Source organism: Cucumis sativus, chromosome 2 (genome assembly GCF_000004075.3).
Source record: "Cucumis sativus cultivar 9930 chromosome 2, Cucumber_9930_V3, whole genome shotgun sequence".
NCBI lineage: Eukaryota > Viridiplantae > Streptophyta > Magnoliopsida > Cucurbitales > Cucurbitaceae > Cucumis > Cucumis sativus.
The window spans coordinates 21,256,699-21,279,181 of NC_026656.2; the positions used below are offsets into that span (position 1 = coordinate 21,256,699).

At 33.4% G+C, this 22,483-nt stretch overlaps 4 protein-coding genes across 4 annotated transcripts; 3 read left to right on the forward strand and 1 right to left on the reverse strand.

The window, feature by feature from the left end:
• The first annotated feature begins 1,113 nt into the window (after nucleotides 1-1,113).
• LOC101214306 (40S ribosomal protein S11) lies at nucleotides 1,114-3,078 on the forward strand. Its single transcript, XM_004138668.3, has 6 exons — nucleotides 1,114-1,269; nucleotides 1,359-1,399; nucleotides 1,532-1,632; nucleotides 2,358-2,502; nucleotides 2,582-2,671; nucleotides 2,761-3,078. Exons 1-6 carry the CDS (start codon nucleotides 1,258-1,260, stop codon nucleotides 2,849-2,851), a joined length of 480 nt encoding a protein of 159 aa, XP_004138716.1. The 5' UTR covers nucleotides 1,114-1,257; the 3' UTR covers nucleotides 2,852-3,078.
• A 4,535-nt stretch (nucleotides 3,079-7,613) lies between these two features.
• Nucleotides 7,614-12,454, forward strand: LOC101206203 (flotillin-like protein 4). Its single transcript, XM_011651533.2, is given in 7 exon segments — nucleotides 7,614-8,636; nucleotides 8,724-9,244; nucleotides 10,982-11,044; nucleotides 11,046-11,538; nucleotides 11,586-11,763; nucleotides 11,766-11,896; nucleotides 11,898-12,454. Coding segments are annotated over 7 exon segments (2,520 nt in total). The 5' UTR covers nucleotides 7,614-7,709; the 3' UTR covers nucleotides 12,105-12,454.
• LOC101214063 (hydroxyproline O-arabinosyltransferase 1) lies at nucleotides 12,268-15,121 on the reverse strand. Its single transcript, XM_004138666.3, has 8 exons — nucleotides 14,519-15,121; nucleotides 14,075-14,142; nucleotides 13,772-13,973; nucleotides 13,574-13,671; nucleotides 13,392-13,461; nucleotides 12,981-13,052; nucleotides 12,766-12,879; nucleotides 12,268-12,588 (listed from the first exon to the last, which is right to left on the reverse strand). Exons 1-8 carry the CDS (start codon nucleotides 14,918-14,920, stop codon nucleotides 12,529-12,531), a joined length of 1,086 nt encoding a protein of 361 aa, XP_004138714.1. The 5' UTR covers nucleotides 14,921-15,121; the 3' UTR covers nucleotides 12,268-12,528.
• Nucleotides 15,122-21,508: 6,387 nt separating this feature from the next.
• On the forward strand, nucleotides 21,509-21,946 carry LOC105434671. Its single transcript, XM_011651534.2, has one exon. The coding sequence runs from the start codon at nucleotides 21,509-21,511 to the stop codon at nucleotides 21,944-21,946; it is 438 nt and encodes a 145-aa protein (XP_011649836.1).
• Nucleotides 21,947-22,483: the final 537 nt, after the last annotated feature.

The following is a 22,483-nucleotide window of genomic DNA, read 5'->3' on the forward strand; positions in this document are numbered from 1 at the left end:
ATTATAAACCACACAGACTAAATTATATCATTTTTAGACTATAAGGACCAAATTTAAAATGTAGCATAAAAATTTATATAGTTATTAATTTGTATCATTATATAATTTATACTACATCATATTATATTAAGGAAATGAATTGAGTTTTCTTATAAAAATATTAATTGAATTTACAACCGTGGGGATTTTAGACTTTTGAAACTTGGAGCTTTGAAGTTTAGGATCCGAATGGCCCAGTTCACGATAGAAAAAGCCCAAGCTTATCCCAAAGCATAACAAGAAAAAGGCCCGCCCCCAGAATTTAGTACAGCGAGAGAGAGGAAATCCAAAAAATATTAAGAATTTTGGGAAAATGAATGATTATTGAACTTTTAACATCTTTTTTATTCATTTATGCCTTTCGGTGCGATACTACGTATTTTATTTGTTAAATATCACACAGTCAAAGATTCAGTAATTTAGATGTTTGATAAATAAATAGAGAAAGCAATCCCTCGTACGTTAAAATGCCTCATTCGCTAAGAATTTACATAAATCATTCTTAAATGCATGGATGGAGGAAATGAGCTCTAAAGTTAGACAACCAAATACTTAAATCAATTTTATCTTTCAAGTTTTTTTGCAACGATATCAACAAATTCATACAAATATAGTAAATTTCAATTTCGATGTTATTGAATGCTTATGTTCTAAAATAAAATGTTTTTTTGCCCATCATTCGATTTCACTTCAAATGAATGAAAACCCTAGAATTAATTCGGTCAAATCACAATATTTAACAACGGTGTTACAATAACAAAATCTTGATGCTAGATTAAGACATTAAATATTGTCTATCACAATAATCCTAGCAATTATCTTGTTTATTAAATTAAAAATCTATTTAAAATATTTTTTTTTGTTAAAGTTTAAAAATAAAATTCAACTGTTGTGAATAGCTTAAAAAATTTTAAAATTATTTATAAAATATATAAAATTTTTAAAATAAAATATAGATAGTGTGATAGTTTTAATATTTTGCTATTTTTAAAAATAAAAAAGAAAAACTAGGAATAATTTTGCTATTTGATTGTTTACGAGTCTAATTAGAAATTACATTCGGAGGCAGGGGAGAGGGCATAGTGGTAATTTTGTTAGTTAGGGCTTTCCTTATAAACGTCTCAAAGCCTTCCTCCTCACTCTCTGCTGCCTCTAGGGTTTTTACTTAGTATCAGACTCTGCGGCTTAGGCTTCTATCGGATCTTCGAAACCCTAACAATGGCGGAACAGGTATGGATGTTGTTCTTCCCCGCCGTTTATTCACATTCAATCATTGTCTGATTGGCCTTTGCATTTTTTAACTCTATTATATATTGCAGACGGAGAAGGCTTTTCTGAAGCAGCCCAAGGTGTTCCTTAGGTAGGAAATCCACTGGAAATTGTATAGTTTTTCACTGTCAAACATGTTTAACGTTTTACTTGATCTGTCAAAGGCTGTTTTATTTCCGGTGTCTAATATACTACTACATTTACATTGAATCGTTGTTTCCAGCTCGAAGAAATCGGGCAAAGGAAAGAGGCCAGGAAAAGGAGGTAATCGTTTCTGGAAGAGCATTGGTTTGGGCTTCAAGACTCCCAGAGATGCAATTGAAGGTCATATTCTCTTCACTTTCAGATCCGTGCTTTATCTTTACTTATTCTGGAGTTTGTTCTTCCATAGAGACCAGTATGCTGAAGTATTTCTGCAATTTGTCATGTCTCTCTATGAACTTTCCCAGCTACTTATAATAGTAGCCGAGAAGATGGTTCTTCTTTGCCTGAATTGGTGTGTATACACACTCAGTTTTTACTTCAATTTCACTGGTCGTTAATCAGCAATTCGCATGCTCTTGGGCCTGTAACTAGTTCTTGTTTAATTGGTTCAAACTAGGGATTCGTGTGTGTGTATTAGATTGCAATTTCTGATAGGGGACTTGAAAATGTCAAGTTATTTGTTACTCTTTCTTAATTAGACTTCATTTTATCATTGGCTTCAGCTTCTTTTTAGCTTCAAATATTGCACTTTGCAATCGAATGGCTAGTGAACGTTATCTGCTCAATTTTTACATTTGAAACCGTGAGCATATGTTATTTATTGAGTTCTATGAAACAATGCGGGTCTGTCCTTGGCATCATTTGATCTGGCCAATGGAGAAGTTTGATTTTCATTTATCCTATGACAACATTCAAACTAACATTTTCATTTAAAATTTGGTGTTTATGTCGCAAGTGAAGTTTACTAATTGGTAGGTGGTGTGGAGTGTTATTTTAGATTTTCATTCTCAGCGCTGCCCTTGCATCTTAATTTTACCAAAGGCTGAAGAGTTTTTTTGCTGCAGGAACCTACATTGATAAGAAGTGTCCATTCACTGGCACTGTTTCTATCAGGGGGCGTATACTTGCTGGTACCTGCCACAGTGCTAAGATGGTCAGAACTATCATTGTTAGACGTAATTATCTTCACTATGTGAAGAAATATCAAAGGTGATAAACTACTGCTCAAATGTTCTTGTTTATTATTTATTGTTTGATTAATATGCTGACATTGGTTATTTCATTATAGGTATGAAAAGAGACACTCTAACATCCCAGCACACATAGCTCCTTGCTTTAGGGTTAAAGAGGGAGACCATGTCATCATTGGCCAGTGCAGGTTTATACATGAACTTCCTATATACCTCTGGTTCTTATATACTCTTGCACTTTTATTTATAGTCATTTTCTTAATGCCATTCTTTGCAGGCCCTTGTCAAAGACCGTGAGGTTTAATGTATTGAAAGTGATTCCTGCTGGATCATCCGCAGGTGGAAAGAAGGCTTTCGCAGGGATTTAAGTCCAGAATTTTCAGGTCCCATATTTGTTTATGTTAAGGGGATAATATGTTAGCATGAGCTTTTCTTCAGCTAGATGATCTTTTCACTTTATTTATTAACTGAATATTTCATTATTGTGATACTACTGCAATTTTGATTCCCTTGAGTTTTGCTTTATCCATCAGTATCAGTACCTTCTCTGTTCTTGGTTTATCAAATATTATTTTCTGCTTACGGTAATCCATAAGTTTGATTCCCTTGAGTTTTGATTTATTCCTCTTTTCCCCCCACCCCCACTCCACCCAAAGGAAAATAAAAAGTAAATAAAAACTATAGAGAAGAAAGACATGGGAGAGCAGTGATTTGACTCTATGAGAGCCCTTTGAAAGTTGAATCTTGGGGTTTAAAGAGAGGGGAACCCTGTTCGTTCTCTTGTTTAGTGCCATACGAGTATTGGAATGCCTAGAAATATACTTTTTGAAATCTTACGGATTCTTCGGTTACATCTAATGACCTCGTGAAATTGGGACATGATGAAATGTGGGTGGGGTACAATGCTGGGTCGGTGTTGTCTAATTTTTCTTTTGAAGTGGCAGATTGACAATTCTCTTGCTCAATGCACAAACTGATATCTATTTCAATACTATTTTAGCAATCTTCACGCAAGAATAAGCCAATGTGGAAACTTTTGAAAGAAAATAACCGTTTACGGACCCATTAGTTCAATTATTAATTGGCATGTTTAAGCAGTAAATGTATGACCAACTAACGCAGGTTCTCTTTTGCATAACCTCCTGTGCTTCTTGTCTTCTACTATCAGTGTAAACGTGAAGGTGAATAATTCATCTTCGGAAAATTAGAATGTTATCTATTAACCAATATAATCAACCAATCTAGCGCCCCAAGGTTTCTAGGAACATTAAACAAGTAACAATTCCTTCGTTGGTGGATGTTGGATGTCATGGTGAATGGGAAGTTCAACCAATTGGCTCGATAGTAATTGGGAAAGGGGTCGAATATTCGATCTTAAAACTTCACGTTTGTGTTTTACTTAAAAAATTGACACCCAATTTGATTTGAGGTAAACGAACTGTTCAGACTTGTAGTAGTGTATTTTTATGTAAACAAGAAGGTTTTAATCTGTTTCTCGCACAAATCAATTGGAAAGTGATATAATCTGATGAGCTGGTGAGTTAATGCTCCTAAACAATAATTCTAGTTCCTTTCCCAAGGCAGTGATACAAAATATACCCCCCCAAGGTCCATACAAATAAACCTATTTTATTTGTTTCTGTTCTCACTTGTCTTCTTTTGTGGAATGCCTATACAAAAATTGTCTTTTTGTTTTTGTTCTTCTTTTGGATGAGATTGACATATACCATAGGACAAATGCAAGTAAATGTAATCATACAACGGAACCATATAAATTATCCAAGCGTACTATTTAAATATGGAATTAAGACGCAATATGATAGAAACGTTCCCAAAAGGAGAATTTATTATGTACGGATTCAACACTTAATTGTTGGGTTTTCTTTTTTGTTCTTCCAAGGGAGAGTATTTGATTGATGTTCACTACAAATAAATTTATCTTAAATTTTTTAAAAAAGATATGTACCTTTTCATTCCTAGAAAAAATGGGACTGTCTTCAGAATTTATATATGTAATCCATATAAACATAACATTGCAGGTATCCACAATTCATTTACTCCGTCCAGTTTTAAATGGCTTACATTATACTTAATTTCTTTTTTCAAATAAGAAAGATGATTGCTCTATTTCATCACGCCAAACTATACTTTATGTCGTCTTCATCGACATACCACTAATATGTTTAGTTTTTGTCTCATCGTTGTTAATTCAATTAATAAATTTTTATAACATGCATACGTTTCATAGATGATAGACATATTCAATGATGTTATTAATGATAATTAACATAAATGTATTGAAAACTGTTGCACACGTAGCTGAAACTTCAAATAATTGGGAAGTTTCTTGCCAATTCAAAGGGTTGAAATAAGAACTTAAAATCAAACAGAATTTCCTATGGATGACAATATTGTCATCAGTTGAATTTTGGATGATGATGAGTGAAAATAACATATAGTTTCGACAATACCGCCGTTTTCGTTGTTTGAATCCAATATATTCCATTCATTTTATTAAACCCCAACTTGTTTAATTTTATGCCTCATTGACTTGCATGACTTTATATTTTATTTATATTCATTCATAATCAATACTTTGATTTGATCAACTTCTTCCTCTCCGTCCTAATAATCATAATAATAATAATAAGAAATCAACTTCTACCACTATGTCTCCCTCTCAAGCAAGCTCTCGTGATTGAAAACTATGGAGCTCTTGTTTCCTTGAAATTTCTTGTTAGTGGTTGATGAACTCCTATCGATAATATAATATATTATTAATAGACTTTAAGAACTAAATCTAAACTTTATTATACTTGCGAGTTTATTTTACAACGTGGTATATGAGCGCTAATATTTGGAGATTAATTGATAAAAATATAAGTATTAATGAAAAATAACAATTTTGACTCTAAACACTTTAAGGCCACATTATTAACGATTGATGTAATCAAAACGTGATTTTATTGATGGATGAATTGTAACCGACTCGAATCAATACAATTATATTGTTTTTGATGTGTTTAACTAGAACTAGGAATGTGACATTTAATTGTTACTATTATTGTTCAATTCTAAGCAACTTCATTACTTTCTAACAATATATTGGAGGCTAAAGCTTTATTCAATCAAAACTGATGAGTTTATGAAGATGATAAAAATTTGTGGACCCTTTCTTCTTGTTCAAAGTCAACTTTATCCAAAATCACCCAAATAACTTTCTCATTAGAAATAAAACGAGGATATTTGTGCTTTAAAAAAAAAAACAATAATTGTGGAAAAAGAAAACTAATTAGGAAAGTGAAATAATTGAGAGATGACTTTTATGGAGATATATCTCAACAAAGTCTTCTCTTAGAAATATGAAAAAGTCCTACAAAACTATATAACATTATAATTATTATTAATACAACTCTCCCCCAAATCTTCACCGCAAAACTTGCTTCTCAAACAACTCATTGCTTCTATTTCTCTATTAATTTTACACTTACACATCTTAAAAAATCTAAATTTTTGTATATACTGATATAAACAAATCTAAACACATAGTAGAATAAAAAGAAAAAAAGAAAAGACATATAACACATTTACACATACGTTTTTTTTAACCATAACCACTAAATTTACTTTGAAGGTATGTGATTTAAGCATTGGTTAAGTAGGGATGGGCTTCTGTGTTCATGAATTGAACGACTAAATGACAAAAGCCTTCCAAAATTGTTTTTAAAAAAGCTTTAAACTTCAAAAGTTAAAAGATGACATTTTGGTATAATTGAAACTAACCGTTTAGGAATATATTTCATATATCATTTTAAATTTAACTAAATGGCTCATTTGTTTTCTTCCATTTGTTTGTACCTTAGGAAAAGAAAAAAAAATGGTTTCAGAATTAATCATCCAATAAGAAACTTAGAAAATAGTTTTGAAAAACATTAATATTCCCAAATCCAAATGTATTTGGGAAAAAAACAAAAAATGAAAAAGAAAAATGTAGAGATGGTAAAGGTAAAAACTTTTATGATTTTGTGTAAATGGCAACATTCATATTAATAAAAATAGCAAATATTCTATGCAGGGTTAATTTCAGAGATGACATCTAAAGTCACTCAGATATATTCATAGTTTCGAACAAAATTTAAAATTTGAATTTCAAATAATATAATAATAATATATATATATATTATTCACTTTGAACTAAACAAGCCATAATCACCTTAAAATATAAAAATTATGAAAATATGTTACCAAATAGGGTATGAGCACAATTTCTTGTTGACCAAGCTAGGTTGAGATCGATTTAAATAATTGATTTTGCTTTTTAAATTATTGGTTGGGATGATTTTATTACAGGTATACAAGATTTATAGAACAATTTCAAAAATATAAAAATCAACTGTTTAGATTTGACTATTTTAACTTTCTAATATATAAACAATTTTTTTCAGGATTATTTGGTATTAGACGTTTTCTAAAATATTTGTTATATTTAGGAAGAGTGTGAAATAGAATGGGTAGGGCTTATTTTTATTTTGTTACTCAACCCTGGAATATTTTGAGGTTAAATATTTCATATTTATGAAAATTATTGGTTATTTACAATGAATTATTGAAAATATTGTTTTTTTGGTTGAATAAGTTAAGTGTTGTGATATGAAGTTTGATGAATAAATGAATCTTAATCCACCGATTTACGCGAGAAATTGAAAACAATTGCAATTATAGAACTCACCACAAAAACATTTATAAATATTAAAAGAATTTATATATATAACAAAGTTTGAATTTTTTTTCCGACCATATTGGTAATGAAATTTTAGGAGCTATTGATGAGCATAGATTTTATTATAAACACAATTCTTTAAAAGAGCAGTACATTTGATTATTATTAAGAAAATGCTACCTAACTCAATTACCTAAAATGTAATTTAATCAAAAAGTCTATTTGATACAAGAAATGAAAATTTAATAAGTCATAAAGTTAAAAATTAGATTAAGGAGTAAATATTGATTAAGTAAGCATAAACATAAAAAATTAGAGATCATAGATCATACTTAGAATTAAAATTTATAATATTTATGATTATAGTTATTTAAAAAAACTATGGGAGAAAGGAGAAAGAGTAAAAAGGATGTGTGTTTGTCTATATTTAAGGGAATTAAAACGAATCAAAATCAAATTCACATTATTCAGACTCTCAAAAGCTTTTCTCAATTTCCGTTGCGATCATGTACAAAGTAGCGAGCGCATCGGAATACCTTGCCATTACCGGTGTCGGAATCAGCGACATCAAACTCGCTAAGAAGGCATGGGTTCTCCCTGGCCAATCCTGCACCATCTTCGACATCTCTCCCGTCAACTACACCTTCGAAGTCCAAGCCATGAGCGCCGAGAAACTTCCTTTCATCCTCCCCGCGGTCTTCACCATCGGCCCTCGCTCTGACGACATGGACTCTCTCCTTAAGTACGCCAAGCTTATTTCCCCGCACGATAAGCTCTCCAACCATGTCAAGGAGCTCGTCCAGGGCGTCATAGAGGGGGAGACTCGTGTCCTTGCAGCCTCCATGACCATGGAGGAGATTTTCAGAGGCACCAAAGAGTTCAAACAGGAAGTGTTCGGGAAGGTCCAGTTGGAGCTCGATCAATTCGGGCTTTTGATTTACAATGCTAATGTTAAACAGTTGGTGGACGTTCGTGGGCATGAGTATTTTTCGTATTTAGGACAGAAGACGCAACAGGAAGCTGCGAATCAGGCGAAGATTGATGTGGCGGAGGCGAGGATGAAGGGGGAAATTGGGGCTAAATCCAGAGAAGGACAAACCCTTCAGAATGCTGCTAAGATCGACGCTGAAACTAAGATTATTGCCACACAGAGGCAAGGGCAGGGTAAGAAGGAGGAGATCAAGGTCAAGGCGGAGGTTAAGGTGTTCGAGAATGAGAGAGAGGCGGAAGTGGCGGAGGCTAACGCCGAACTTGCTAAGAAGAAGGCCGCCTGGACTAGAGCTGCCCAAGTGGCGGAAGTGGAAGCCGCGAAAGCCGTCGCACTCCGAGAGGCGCAGTTGCAGAAGGAAGTGGAGATGATGAATGCAATGACCATGACGGAGAAATTGAAGGCTGAATTTCTCAGTAAAGCCAGCGTTGAGTATGAAACTAAGGTCAATTTCCCTTTACACACACTTTGTTCTAAACTCCCTTTATACACACACTCTGTTTTCGTTAAATTTCTCTCATAAATTGAAAAGGTACAAGAAGCAAACTGGGAGTTGTACGACAAGCAAAAGAAAGCGGAAGCTGTTCTGTTCGAGAAGGAGAGGGAAGCTGAAGCACAGAAGGCACTAGCCGACGCCGGGTTTTATGCTCGTCAACAAGTCGCCGACGGAGAGCTCTATGCCAAAAAGAAAGAAGCGGAAGGATTGGTGGCACTGGCGGAGGCTCAAGCTCTGTACCTCCGTTCACTTCTCGAGGCATTGGGCGGCAATTACTCCGCTCTTAGAGATTACCTAATGATCAACGGAGGCCTATTCCAAGAAGTTGCTAAAATCAATGCCGACGCCATTAAAGGGCTTCAGCCTAAGATTAGTGTCTGGACCAATGGAAGTGGCGGACAGGGTCTAGAAGGAGGCTCCGGAGCTGGGAGTATAGCGATGAAAGAGGTGGCCGGAGTTTACAAAATGTTGCCACCGCTGTTTCAAACGGTTCATGAGCAAACTGGAATGCTGCCTCCGCCATGGATGGGAAGCTTGGGTGATTCTTCTCAGAATTGAAGAAGAAAGGTTTGATTTTGTATATCAAATCAATTAAAAGATCTCTCAAATTAACTGTTTTTTCCCCTTCAAATCAAAAGACCAAAGAATAAATTGGTGTGAGCAATTTATAATCTTTTAATTTGTGTATCTTTCTTGAGAAAACAATGAGTTCTGTTTTTTTCTTTTTATTTGGACTGTCAATATAATAGTTGGGTTTTCTTATTTATTTTTGATTTCAATTATTGAAAAGAAATTGTGTGTTTTTTTCTTTAGCATGTTCTTAGTTCTTAATAAGCTATCTCAACTAGTTTTAATTAAAACATGAAAGTTTGTGTGAGTATTAATGAGTTTTGTTAACATTGGATTAAAGAATGCCTAACTCAATGGATGGATTTATTGGATGAATGTTAATATAGATTAGATCATATAGCAAACTATACTATTCTATTAACATTTGTAAATGCTAGTTATTATTATTTCGAGTACAATCTTGAAAGAGTAATTTGAACCTACATCTCTTTAACTTCTTATGCCAATTCATCTTTGCTTGATTTAGAATAATATCTTCTTTGTCTATAAAACATACTATTAACTCAAAATGACTTCAAATCTGAATTTTTTTGGTGGTATATCTCTTATAAATATAACTAATCAAGCACTTCACTCATATAATGGATGTTCTAACCTTAGAGTATTGTAAGTTTTTAAATAATTGATGACATCTGTGCTCTTAAAAAAATTCAATCCATATATTAAGTTTTGGTAAATTTCTGCTTTAAACTTGAACAAATAATGTTACAATTATTTGGTAAATAAATATTAAATTTGTGTAATTTAGCTACAAGTACTGGCTACTACTTAAAAGACAAAATCAAAAGTAAAAAATCTCTTTATTCTACAAAATCTACTTTTAAAACTTTAATTTAAATATATATTTTAAGAAAAATAACACCATAAAACTTTGAAATTAATAATAACTAATTGTTTTAAAATTTTGAAATTAGTAAAGTTAGGAGGTAGCATTACATTCTTTAATGAATTTGATATTTATTTCTTTTTCTTTTTTTTAATAAATAAAAAAATAAGAGAAAAGAAAATTAGAGATTGATTTATACTTTTGTTTTAGTAATTATTCATAATAAAAGAGAGAAAAAAAGGTGATATATTTTTTCAAGGATACTTTATTTCTTTCGACGCCGTAATACATTAATAAGATTGGAGAGTGGAAGTATGGAGGAATTTTCATATAAGAAAAAATTTCAATTTTCCATTCATCACCTAAATTTCATTTTCTAAAAATTTGGTTTTTAATGAATTATTTGATAAATGAATTTCTAAAAAGTGCATTATTCTAATTTGTCAAACACTATAGTTTTTTTCAAAATAGTTCTTTTTCACAAAATTAAATACTTCAAAATCTCAAACCAAACACACGTTTAGAAAGACAAAAATAATTTTCAATCATCCCTCCTATCAAACAGTCCAACAAACAATTTTAAGAAAAAAGAAATCAAATAAAATAAAATGGAAACAAAATCCTTTAATAATCATTCTAATCAATCCCAAATGAGAAAACCAAAAATGTCCTCCATCCTCGTTAGTATAGTAAATTAGGAATGAAAACCAGAATCTCTAAAATAAATGCATTGATGTATTTAAGAAAAGTTATAATAAATCCATTAGATATACATACGACACATAGGAGGAAGATGAGTAATTCGTAAGTGGTAGAATTGATTAGCTTAAACATTTAGTTCTCCTTGCTGTCTTCACCATTCGTATGCCAAGCTGATCTCACCTCATGACAAGCGCTCCAGATGTCAATGAACTTCTACAAGGTATCATCGAAGGAGAGACCAGCGTGCTTGCGGCTTCCACGACCATGGAGGACATTTTCAAAGGCACCAAAGAATTCAAGCAGTAGGTGTTTGGAAAGGTTCAGTTGGAACTTCACCAATTTGGACTTTTGATTTACAATGCTGATGTCAAACAATTGGTGAATGTGAGTGGGCACGAATATGTCTCCTACTTGGGGCAGAAGACACAGCAAGAGGCTTCCAATCAGGCCAAAGTGGACGTTGCTGAGGCAAATGCAGAAGTGGCAGAAGTGGTGGAGGCAAATGCAGAGCTGGCGAAGAAGAAAGCAATATTGGCTAAGGGATCAGAGATGGCGGAAGTGGAAGCAGCAAAAGCAGTCTCACTGAGAGAGGCAGACCAAAAGAAAAAGGTGGAGAAGATGAATGCATTGACCATGACTGAGAAGCTTAAGGCTGAATTGTTGAGCAAAGCTAGCATTGAGTACGAAACCAAGGTGAGTTCTAAATCCTAGACAAGAACAACATGATTTGACATCAGAAGGCACAAGAGGCAAACTGTGAATTCTACTAGAAACAAATTAAGGCAGAAGCTGAGCTGTTCCAGAAACAATAAAATGCAGAGGCACAGAAGGCATTGGCTGATGCTAAATTTTATGCTTGCCAGCAAACTGCTGACAGAGACTTATATGCAAAGAAGAAAGAGGCGGAGGGACTGGTGGCACTGGCACTGGCACAGGCCTAAGCACTGTATCCCTGCTAGATGCATTGGGTGGGAACTACACCGCTCTTAGAGATTACCTAATGATCAATGGAGGGATGTTTCAAGACATTGCCAACATCAATGCCAATGCTATTAAGTATTAAGAGGCTCCAACCAATGATTAGCGTGTGGACGAATGGGAGGGATGGACAGGGTTTAGGAGGAGCTGGTAATATGGCTATGAAAGAGTTGTCTGGAGTTCATCAAATGTTGCCTCCATTGTTTCAAACAGATCATGAGCAAACTCGATTGCTTCCTCCTCCATGGATGGTAACCATGACTGACCCCAAACAGAATTGAGGTTAATGACTTTAGCCTTTTCCTCTCTCTAAATTTTCTTTTCTATACTTAAGACTTGTCTGTTCCCTAGTTGTTATTATATATATGTATAATGATTTCTGTTTAGAGATTCTACAATATTTCGTTTCCAGAAACTGCTCGATTAATGGGTTTTGCCATTGCATTTGGAACAAATATTCAACGTTCGTGATGTATTGACATAGGTGTTAGCTTTCTAATATACATGAGATGATTGAAGAGAACGCTAGCTATTTATTTTTATCTTAAAACGAAACAACGTTTTACACATTTAATACATTTGCCCATGCCTTTGCCAATCAGATACAAGCTAATCAATACATATTCAAAAAGGTAATTATATTGTGTAAGAATTAAATTAAGTACCGGTCTCCACGCCTTTCAAAAGTACACGTAACAGACTTTCTTAAGATCCCCAATTAGGAATGTTTGCTGTGGCTTCATTAACCATTTTCACTAGTGTCACCTGAAAATGCATATATGGAATATGTTGTCTCAGGCATCACAAGAATATTAAAATGTATGTAATTTATCAAATTCATTACAAACTACTTGATCAGTTAATAATAGTAGAAACATATCGACAAGCAAAGGATAAAAAGCATTCCACATCATCCACATGCAAGGGTTATAGGACATATACCACGCTTTCAGGGACGCCGGGTGGTGGTAGGGGAAGGTTCCTGGGAGGAACAACATTATCATATGATCTCTTGTCAAACCTCCATTCTCCAATCTTACCGTAAGTCAGTTTTCCCTGTATACCAAGGTATAACAAGTAGCCATAGACAAAGATAAGCTATGATGTATAATAGAGGAGAGAGATCGGTATACACATAATCAACCTTTGTTTGATACCTTCATATCATAGTCACAACCGTAAGTGTAATGGATTATGAACTTCTTGCCCACTTCTGTGTCCCATGGGGGCTGTAAAGTGTCAACGTACAATAAGTTACTTAATATATAAAATCAGAATATTGATCAAGTTTGAGAATGAAGGGTCAAATCCTCTCATTTCCTAAGATCACGTGTTTCCTACATCACATCCTATCAGCCAACGGAATTGGATAAAATTTCATGTGGTTTGGTAGAAAGTAAACATAAAAGTTTTCACAAGGATTTCAAATTGTGAAGCCAATTCAAGCTGATTATGTTTCGTGGAGGAAGTATATCAAACAGCAATGAGAATCGGTAAAAATGCTATGCTGCATAGCGAATGATAATCCAACCAAAAAGATAAAGAAACAGAAATATTTCTCTAAGAACCTGAATCATGAAGTCCTTATACAAGATGTTACCAACATCATGTAGAGCAGAAGCGACAGCATAAGCATACCTACAGTTAAAATACAAGGAGAAGAAACATGGGAAGCAAAGAAAATAAAGAAGTAAAAAGACCATACGAAGTGAGAAAGATGAAAAGGAAACCTCAAAGAAGAAAAACTTACATTTCAAGAACCCAACCAAAAGCCTTATCTGTCTCAGGATCCTTTTTCATTGCCAAAGAAACATTCATCCAAGTGGGAGCAATTTTCTTGAGAGACTCCTAGCAAAATTTATTCAAAAGAGAAGAGAAAAGTAAGACAGAATGGAGAAAGGAGAGAAGAATGCTAAATGTAATAACTTAGAATCATGATATTGCATACCTTTCCAACAATAACAGGTGAATTCCCTATTGGATCAATGTTGGTAATAGGACCCTTGTCCTCAGGAAAGAACTTCCGTAGTTGGCTCTCATACTTCTTGGGTTCGATGTAAAAGAATGGAAACGCTGCCCCAAGCCCATCCTTAGACAAATTTGGTATAGGCTTGACAATAATATGATCCGGCTCTGACATGAGTATATAACTGTAAAACATAATTTTAGATAAAAAAACATTCAGGGTAAACTCAAAGTAAAAACATTATTGATCTATCAGTTAATTAGAACAGAGGAAAGCGCCCCCTACTCTTCCTTGATGTCCGCTTGTTGAAGCCATTGCACAAATGCCCACGGTCTGTTGAGGACAATGTAGCCCTGTAACAGTTTCAAACCACAGATGAGCAGCTAATAGAAGGCAATTTCAGCTCCATGAAAATGAAACCCAGAGAGGGTAATAAAAGCAAAATAGAAAATTCTTAATTCAATTAGAGACGTCGCCCATTGGGCGTCATTTCATTAGCCAAGGAGTTAGCCATAATAGAAATTCACTGCGACCCCTTGCTTTCCTAAGGCGAATTCCTTCAAACAGGTGTAGAGCATAAATAAAACCATAGATAGCACATAACAAAGTCGCAGATGAACACTTCCCCTGAGATTCTCAAAGCTTATAATAGAACACCAGAAGCAAAAACAAGGCCACGCTCAAAAGTCAACCCCGTAAATAATAGAAATCAAGCAAATAAATTAGTACCCGATCCATTCCCGCTGGCAGAGGCTGAGCAACGAAGGTGGGGATCTCATCCATATACTTGTCGGGCTTCCCTGAATGCAAGATCCTGGTGAAGCCACCCATTTCAGAATTAGGTCCGTCCTTGAACTTCTTGAACCAGTAGTACATGATCCGACACTGCCAAGTATTGTACACCGAATCCGACGCAGTAACTGCCGTATGGAAGAGTCGTTTGGAGGAAGAAGTTTCTGATCTATCCAGGGGCATCTTAATCACAGGGTCCACAGTAATGGAAGATGAAGATCTTGATGGACCAGGAAGTTCTTGCTTGAGAGGGGCATTAGCAGAGAGAATGATGTTGTAAGTAATTAGAGCTACCGAGAAGGTTACCAGAACCAAGAAGAACAAATTCCCACAACCCATTTTAGGATTCGTCTCCAACTTGCTGGAATTCAGCTCAAATGAATTTGCCCATCAAACTCCCCTTGGAAGCGAAGACAGAATAAAGGTAGGAACTTCAAGTTTGAGAAAAGTCGTCGCGCCTAGGCCTAGAAGAGAGTTTATTGAAGAAATTTGCTGACCAAAATGGAGAGTTGGATTAGTTTTTTCTGGTGGAATTATATAATAATAACTCATAAGATGAAAGTTTGGATCTTTAAGCGGGCGGCGGCTGGGATTGCAGAAGACAGAAGTAAACATGGAGGCAGCCCAGTTCAGCTTCTTGGGCCATTGCAACTCCATCCGTACCTTTTCTTACTTTCCTCCTGCTCAATTTTTGGTATCTTAAAATATAGGAGTTGAAGATGGAATCCACTAATACTATCGTTTAGATTACCGCCATGACTTAATTTTATTAATTCAAACAATGTCCACGGTTGAAATTTGGTAATTATAAGCTAAGAAAAAGAGTAGAAGGTGTATGTATTCTTCTTCTTATATTTATAACCATGAAAAAGCGATGCAGGCGATATTATTCATCAAATATGTAAAAGAAGTGAAAGTATTGTGGCCATGAGATGGGAATGGGCTGCTCTAGGAAGTAAGAATAAGGAGCCTATAATACTTATGCTCACCTCCAAAGCCCATGCAGTCCATTTCCAATGCAAGCAAGCTGCTCGTTGATCCATGCCACCAAAAAGACATGCTTTGCTTTCTAGTTGAGCATTCAATTCAAACGACTAATTTTGTATTAAAGACAAAATTGATATTTTCTCACAAAACTGAGTGCCACCTTGTATCTTAAAATGTGACGATTTGATGATTAAATTATTCTTTGTTGCAGCTTTCATCAATAGAAAAAAATATATTTTTTGAAGCATACATGTAGTACAACAGATTTCGTATCATATAAATTAAGAAATAAGTTGAGATGACTCAATTTTCAAAGTGATGAACACCAATGTAGTATTTGTCACACGTACGTTTAATTTGTGAGCACAATTTGGATATGTGCTTGTCCAAGAGCATTTGTAGGATGTTGGAAGAAGAAACATCTATTTATTAGGTCACAAATGTGCAAAAACATAACACATAATTTAAAAGAAGAAACAAAAAACTCGATAGTTATGAAAAAAACTCTAAATCGAAAAAAATCAAAGAAAAAAAAAGAGTTGTGTGAAAAAGTATTACAGTCAAAGGAAAATTTCCATCTAGCTTCAATTATGGGAAGAAATTAGTTGTGAAAACATTTGTGTTATGTACTATTTTTCACGCTCTCAAACTAAAAGAACACAGAAGAATAATTTAAGTTAGCTAAAATAGTTGGAGAATTTGAAATAAAAGAGAGATGATATCCCTATTGTGGAGTCTATAATGATGATGATGATAATAATAATAAAAAAAGAAAAAAAATAAAAGGGAGAAATGTGAACCGTACACAGAATTCTGTATCCAAATGTGATAAAAGATTTGAATGTTTGGTCCACAACCTGAGTAAGCAAAAGCAAGTTGAAAAAAATTAAAATTGAGCCTTTGAAAGGGTGAGAGAGTCAGAGTCCAAATAGAGTGACTCACCCATTGGATAGTTTCGACATTTCTCCCAAAAAGATCCGACGCGGATTTGACACATTAAAAATCCCCCACTCACCACCACGCTTTCCACGCTCTTTCTCTCCCCTCTCCAAACCAAATACGCAATCCTTATCCATTTCACTTTTCTCCACCCTTCCCCCTTTTGCCCCCCCTAACCTATAAATCCACACCAATCTCTTTTCTATTATTATCTTCTACTTCTTCATCTACTACCACTCACACTCACTTCCACCAACAATGTTCTCTCCTTCATTCTGCTGTTTCCATCCCTCCAACACCCCTAAATCATCCCCCTCTTCCTGCCTCAAATCCACCGCTCTTCACCTCTCTCGCTTACTTCGCCGCTGCCGCTATTTCCTTGCTCGGCTTGCTCGTCGCCGGACAAACTCCCTTTCCTCTGCTCACTTTTCCTACGATTCTTCCAGTTATGCCCTTAATTTCGACGACCATTCCCATGATGACCATCAGTTCCCCTTCAGAGATTTCACGGTTAGATTCCCCTCGTCCGCTACCAAATTCGCCGGATCTCAACATCAAATCCCCATTTCCCCCTCTCCTTGACTCATTATACCACCGATTTTGAGATTTTTGTTGTAAATTCCTCCTCTGCCCCTGGAATTGTAAATATCATATCATATATATACATGATAATTTCTTTTTCTTTTTCTTTTTTTGTTTTTCTTACTTGGGTGTTGATGAAATAAATATTCAAATCGTTTTCGGGAACCAAGTTTCATTCTGACCTTCTCATCTTATTAGAATTATAGTCTGACTAAACACTACTTTTCTTCTTCTTTTTTTTTTTTTTTTTTTTGGCGGGGGGGAGAGAGAGAGAGAGAAAGAGAGAGATGATTGGGGAAAAATCTAATTTCAATCGAACAACAATCTTGACTCAAAGTGGAAAATGTAATTGTACGAACAGATGTAATAACAATATTATTATTGGTAATTCAAACGTGGATTAATTTTATAAAAACAATGCTGTGGTTATACTTACGAGAAAAAAAAAAGATCTTGAACCTGTATTCTCTAGGTGATTACAGAAAACACTATTATTTTACTCTGTTTTCATCATGTGGGTTGGTGTTCCATTAAATAGTTTCTTTTACTACTTATATTGGTTTAATTCTAAATTTGAGATTATGTTTGGTTTAATATCGACAAAGATAATACAATAAAAATCTCTATCTACAGCATGGAATGACACTATCTCACTTTATTTATTCATGTATATATCCTACAATAACTCGTATCGATTTAATAAGTTCAAATACATCCACACAAAAAAGAATTAATTTTATAAGTTTGAATAAATTTTTAATGGGACACTTTTTGTTTATGCTTAGATTATAAATTTGATTCTTGAATTAAAGAATTTGTCTATTATATTCTTAAAACTTCTATACATCAGTATCAAATAATTCTTTATATTTACATACTTTCCTATAATTTCAATTTGGTCTTAACAAATTCAATGTTAAGAATGAATTGATTTACTATATATATTCATTTGAATTTTATGTCTAACCCTATTTCCAACTTACAATTTTATATCCGATGGATCTATGTTTATTAATCAATTTATTTTGTTTCTTAAGACAATTGCCATTTTTCTTAAATTCTTCACCTCGTGAGTTAACAGTTATAGAAAAAGAACAAGTGTTTTTCCTTTTTGTTCTGTTTTTGACAAAAGTAAAGATTTTGTTTTTGTTTTTATTTTTAACTTTTTCAACAAAAAGAAAATATTTTGATCCAAAAAAAAAGTGAGATTGTCTTGAGAAACTTTATGCTATCGTTTTCCTTTATTCTCTTTCTTTCAAAAACCGAAAGAGAAAAGTACACACTAATATTATCTCTCGTATTTTCTAAAGTAAATTTAACCTTCTTTTTTTTTAAAGAGAACATATTAGTGATAAAATTCATATAAGAAAAATACTCTAATAATTAACCATAAATTTGTAAAAAAAGAGAAAAGTAAATTACAAATGGAAATAAAATAAGTCAATTCATGTAACATGTCAGTATCAAAATTTCAATTTTATAGATACATGAACATATATATCTATAGAGTAAATCACTTTAAGGAGTATTCACAGATATTTAGTATGGAGTTGATTGATATGGATGAATAGATGAGTATGTGATTTAAGTTAGAGTTTGAGAATAACAAAATTACGTGGTTTGTTGGTATGAATGCATCCAAAGTTTTCTCATATGAAGAGAGAGACGAATCTTCTTTTTTGAAAAAAGAATAAATACAGAACGAAAGAAAGAGTCAATGTCTTGGTGATGTCAACAGTGACGTCGATATTCTTTTGTGCCCTTTTGGAGTGGATATTATTTTATAAAATTAATAAATATTTTGGTGGAAAAGGAAGCAAAATCAACCAAAGATCTTTCTTTGTTCCTTTTTCTTTTTCTGTTAAAGTAAAATCAAATATTAACAACAAATGGTGGGGTGGATTTGGTTTCAACTTTACGCTAATATTTTAAATTTTCTAATTAGAGAAGAAAGGTTAGACATCTAATTTCCCATAGAAATTATTAATTGTAATTAACTAATTTTTATTTCTTTTTAATTTATGTTGAAGTTGAAAATCCAATGTGTTGATAAACTTTTATATTGACAAAAAATAATACCTTATCTTAAAACCAAAAAATGGATTTACAAAAAGAAAAAAAGTAATAATAATAAAAATCCAAAACGATTAGAAAATTCATGAAATAAAATGAGGAGCCGACAAGAAAAAAAGAGAAGGGAGCGTAAGCCACGTAGCATAATGTTTAGGGTGAAGAGGGGGCTTTGATTGAATGAGTGTATAGAAATACAACCCCACTTTGTCCTCTCGACTTCAACTATACTAATCATCTCTCTAATGTATTGTTCTATCAATTTTCAATATCACCCTCTCTTCCAATACTTTGATTTGGGCCAAACAAACAATTCATCTAATTACCATTCATTATTTTTGTTAATTTGGTTTAGGGTTTGTTAGATTCGAAATACATACATATTATATTTAAAATTTTGTGTTTTTAAATTTATTGATTTTAATAAATATGCATTGGATATGATCTACCGTTATAAATATGAGAGGTTCAATCTTTTATCTTCGTAGTTGTTGCATTAGAAAAGGTTTTTGAAAGAACGGTGTGTAATATTTTTCTTTTTCTTTTTCTTAAAATTATTTTATAAGGATAGAAACACAACATTCAAATAAAAAAAGAGTATCACAAGATAAATTTAATTTAAACCACTGGGAAGAGGGAGATTGAAAAAGACATAACTCTTGATTCTCTAATGTCTTTTTTCGCATGATAGTGCACTAGAACATTATGGAAACAACGTATGCGAGAGAAATAAACGATCCTATCTCTTGACCTCTTTCTTTGGCTTCCTTGACAACAAACAAGACTTTTGATAGATCCTCGGTCTCATTATATTTAGCAAATTCACAACTATTTTAATAGTTAAATTCAATAATCAAGTTCGAAATGTTAAATTAACCTAATGATCATCGATGACGAAAGAGGTCAAAATATACGAGTTAATTTCTATTTCTACGTTAGATAATGTAACAACAATTTTCATCTCTGAAGTAAAAAAGTTCATTAAAATAAACAACATTGATGGAGTAAATGGAGTGATTTATAAGGATTTGATGGCTCTTAATTAAAATTTTAATTAATCATTAAAAGTGAGTTGAAAAAAAGAGAGAGATGAATACATAGTTTGAAAACATTGTGGTATGTGATATCATTTATTAGTTTATTAAAGATAGATGGATTGGATTGGATTGATTAGAGAAGTAGAAGTTAATTAAAAGGTTAAATAAAGTAAATAATGGAACATTAAAAGACTAATTAACATAGGTGGACCAAACAAAATGATCGGTTTTGGATTTCTTAAAATGCAAGGATATGATGATGTGTGGTAGTTAAAGTCGGTGTGAAGTTTTGTAATTTAATTAATAAATGAACCCTTAAACCCTAACTATTATTATTATTATCATTGCTTTTTAGACATTCTAAATTTTGGTATTTAACACCAAATTGAGGTAGAAAACAAGAACTCAAATCACCACCAATAACACTCCCCCAAATTTGTAAACATGTCAAAAATATTATTATTATATGATTTATTGAAAGTAGAGAGACTAAATCTAAAGATTTGATAGTCTAAAGATGAAGATAAAGAAGACGTAAAGTGGTAAGTAGAAAATATTAATTAATTTGATTTCAAACATATTATTTTGGTGATAATATTGTATAGTGTGTTGGTTCATGTAAGTTTGAAAAATCTAATTTGAGTGGATGGTTATTGAAAAAATGTTAGATGTAAGATTGAGTAAAAGTAGAGGAATTATGGAAACATAATATGAATTGAATGATAGTGTGAAAAGATAATATTGAGATGAAATAAGAATATAGGTATAATAGATAGGATAGGAAGAGAGGGGTCCCATATAGGGTGATGGAGATTTGAATAATTGCACGGAAATCGTAACACACAAGCCTTTTGTTTTTGGTTCTCAATTATATAAAATTCATAAATATTAAAACATTATGATAATTATGATATTGATTGTAACAAAAATAATCTCTTAGTTACCAAAATTTAATTATATAGCCTACATCTGCGGCGTACCAAAGGGTGAGGGAACAAACTGCAAACAAAAACATCATCTTCCTCGATCACTAATCAACACCTCTTGATTTCTGACACCTGGACCCCATTAATTGTTTTTATTCTAAGGAAACCCACACCGAATAACTCTATGCGTTGGCCGATGCTGATTGGTCTGTTTTCAAAAGTCTTGATCTGTAGCTCTGTCACTTGACTCTCTTTTCTTGGACCCTTTCGCCTCCGATTCTAATTCTATTTCACTTCTGCTTTCGCTTCTTCAATGGCCGCTCAATTTTTATTCTATCCTCTCTCTCTCTCTTAATCGCTCCATCCCAGATTTTGCTTCTTCCACAATGCCTTCTTCTTCTTCTTCTTCTTCCTCTTCTTCCCCCATTGATGGAACCTTGCGATCGGAGGAGGGAGAAGATCTTCGTGATCAAGTAGGAGTTTCGTATTCTTCATGTGGATGTTTCTTCGGATTTCGATCCAGACTGTCTCGTGTTCGAGGCGGGTATTTACCGCTGCAATCCAATCGGAAGACCGAAGAAGTGAAGCAGCACCAGAGTTGGATGATGACCAAGGTGAAGAGATTGAACGAGATTATAAAAGCTGTGGCAGGGCGGAAGTGGAGAAGTTTGATTAATGGAATAATTAACAAGAGACGGAGTGTGAGGTTTCAGTACGATCCCAGGAGTTATGCTCTGAATTTTGACGAAGGGATCGAGGAAGAAGCACGCCATACTCTCCACCCGATCGGACTGGGGATTGGAATGAACAGAAACCAAATATGATACATATGCCTATTGGCCGGTTCCATACTTTCCATCTCTTCTTCTTCTTCTTCTTCTTCTTCTTCTTCCCAATGTCATTTTTTTTTTTATGTACATTGCTTAATTAAATGATTAGTTGTGCTGCTAATTCTTTACGCTTTCACTTTGATATCCATTCAATACAAATATTTATATTTTATAGTACAAAACAATAGAGATTAAATTAAATTAAAACGCACTGCAATAATAAAAAAATATATATCTATTAAAGTTAGGTGATGAAACACACACGTAAACACCCACAAAAGACTGATTTTAGACTAGAGATTAAGTAAACACCAATATTATGTTAATATAACATTGAGAGTGAGATTTAGCATCTTTTATTTCTTTTTATGTATGCATATGGTTTGATATGGGTAATGTAGAACATTAATCATTGACTAGAGGTCAAGATTCAAATCAATCTCTTGTTATATATGTATATTCAATTCTTCAACTTCAAATTTTCACAACCAACTTGTTATATATATATATACATACTTTCAATGTGAGAAT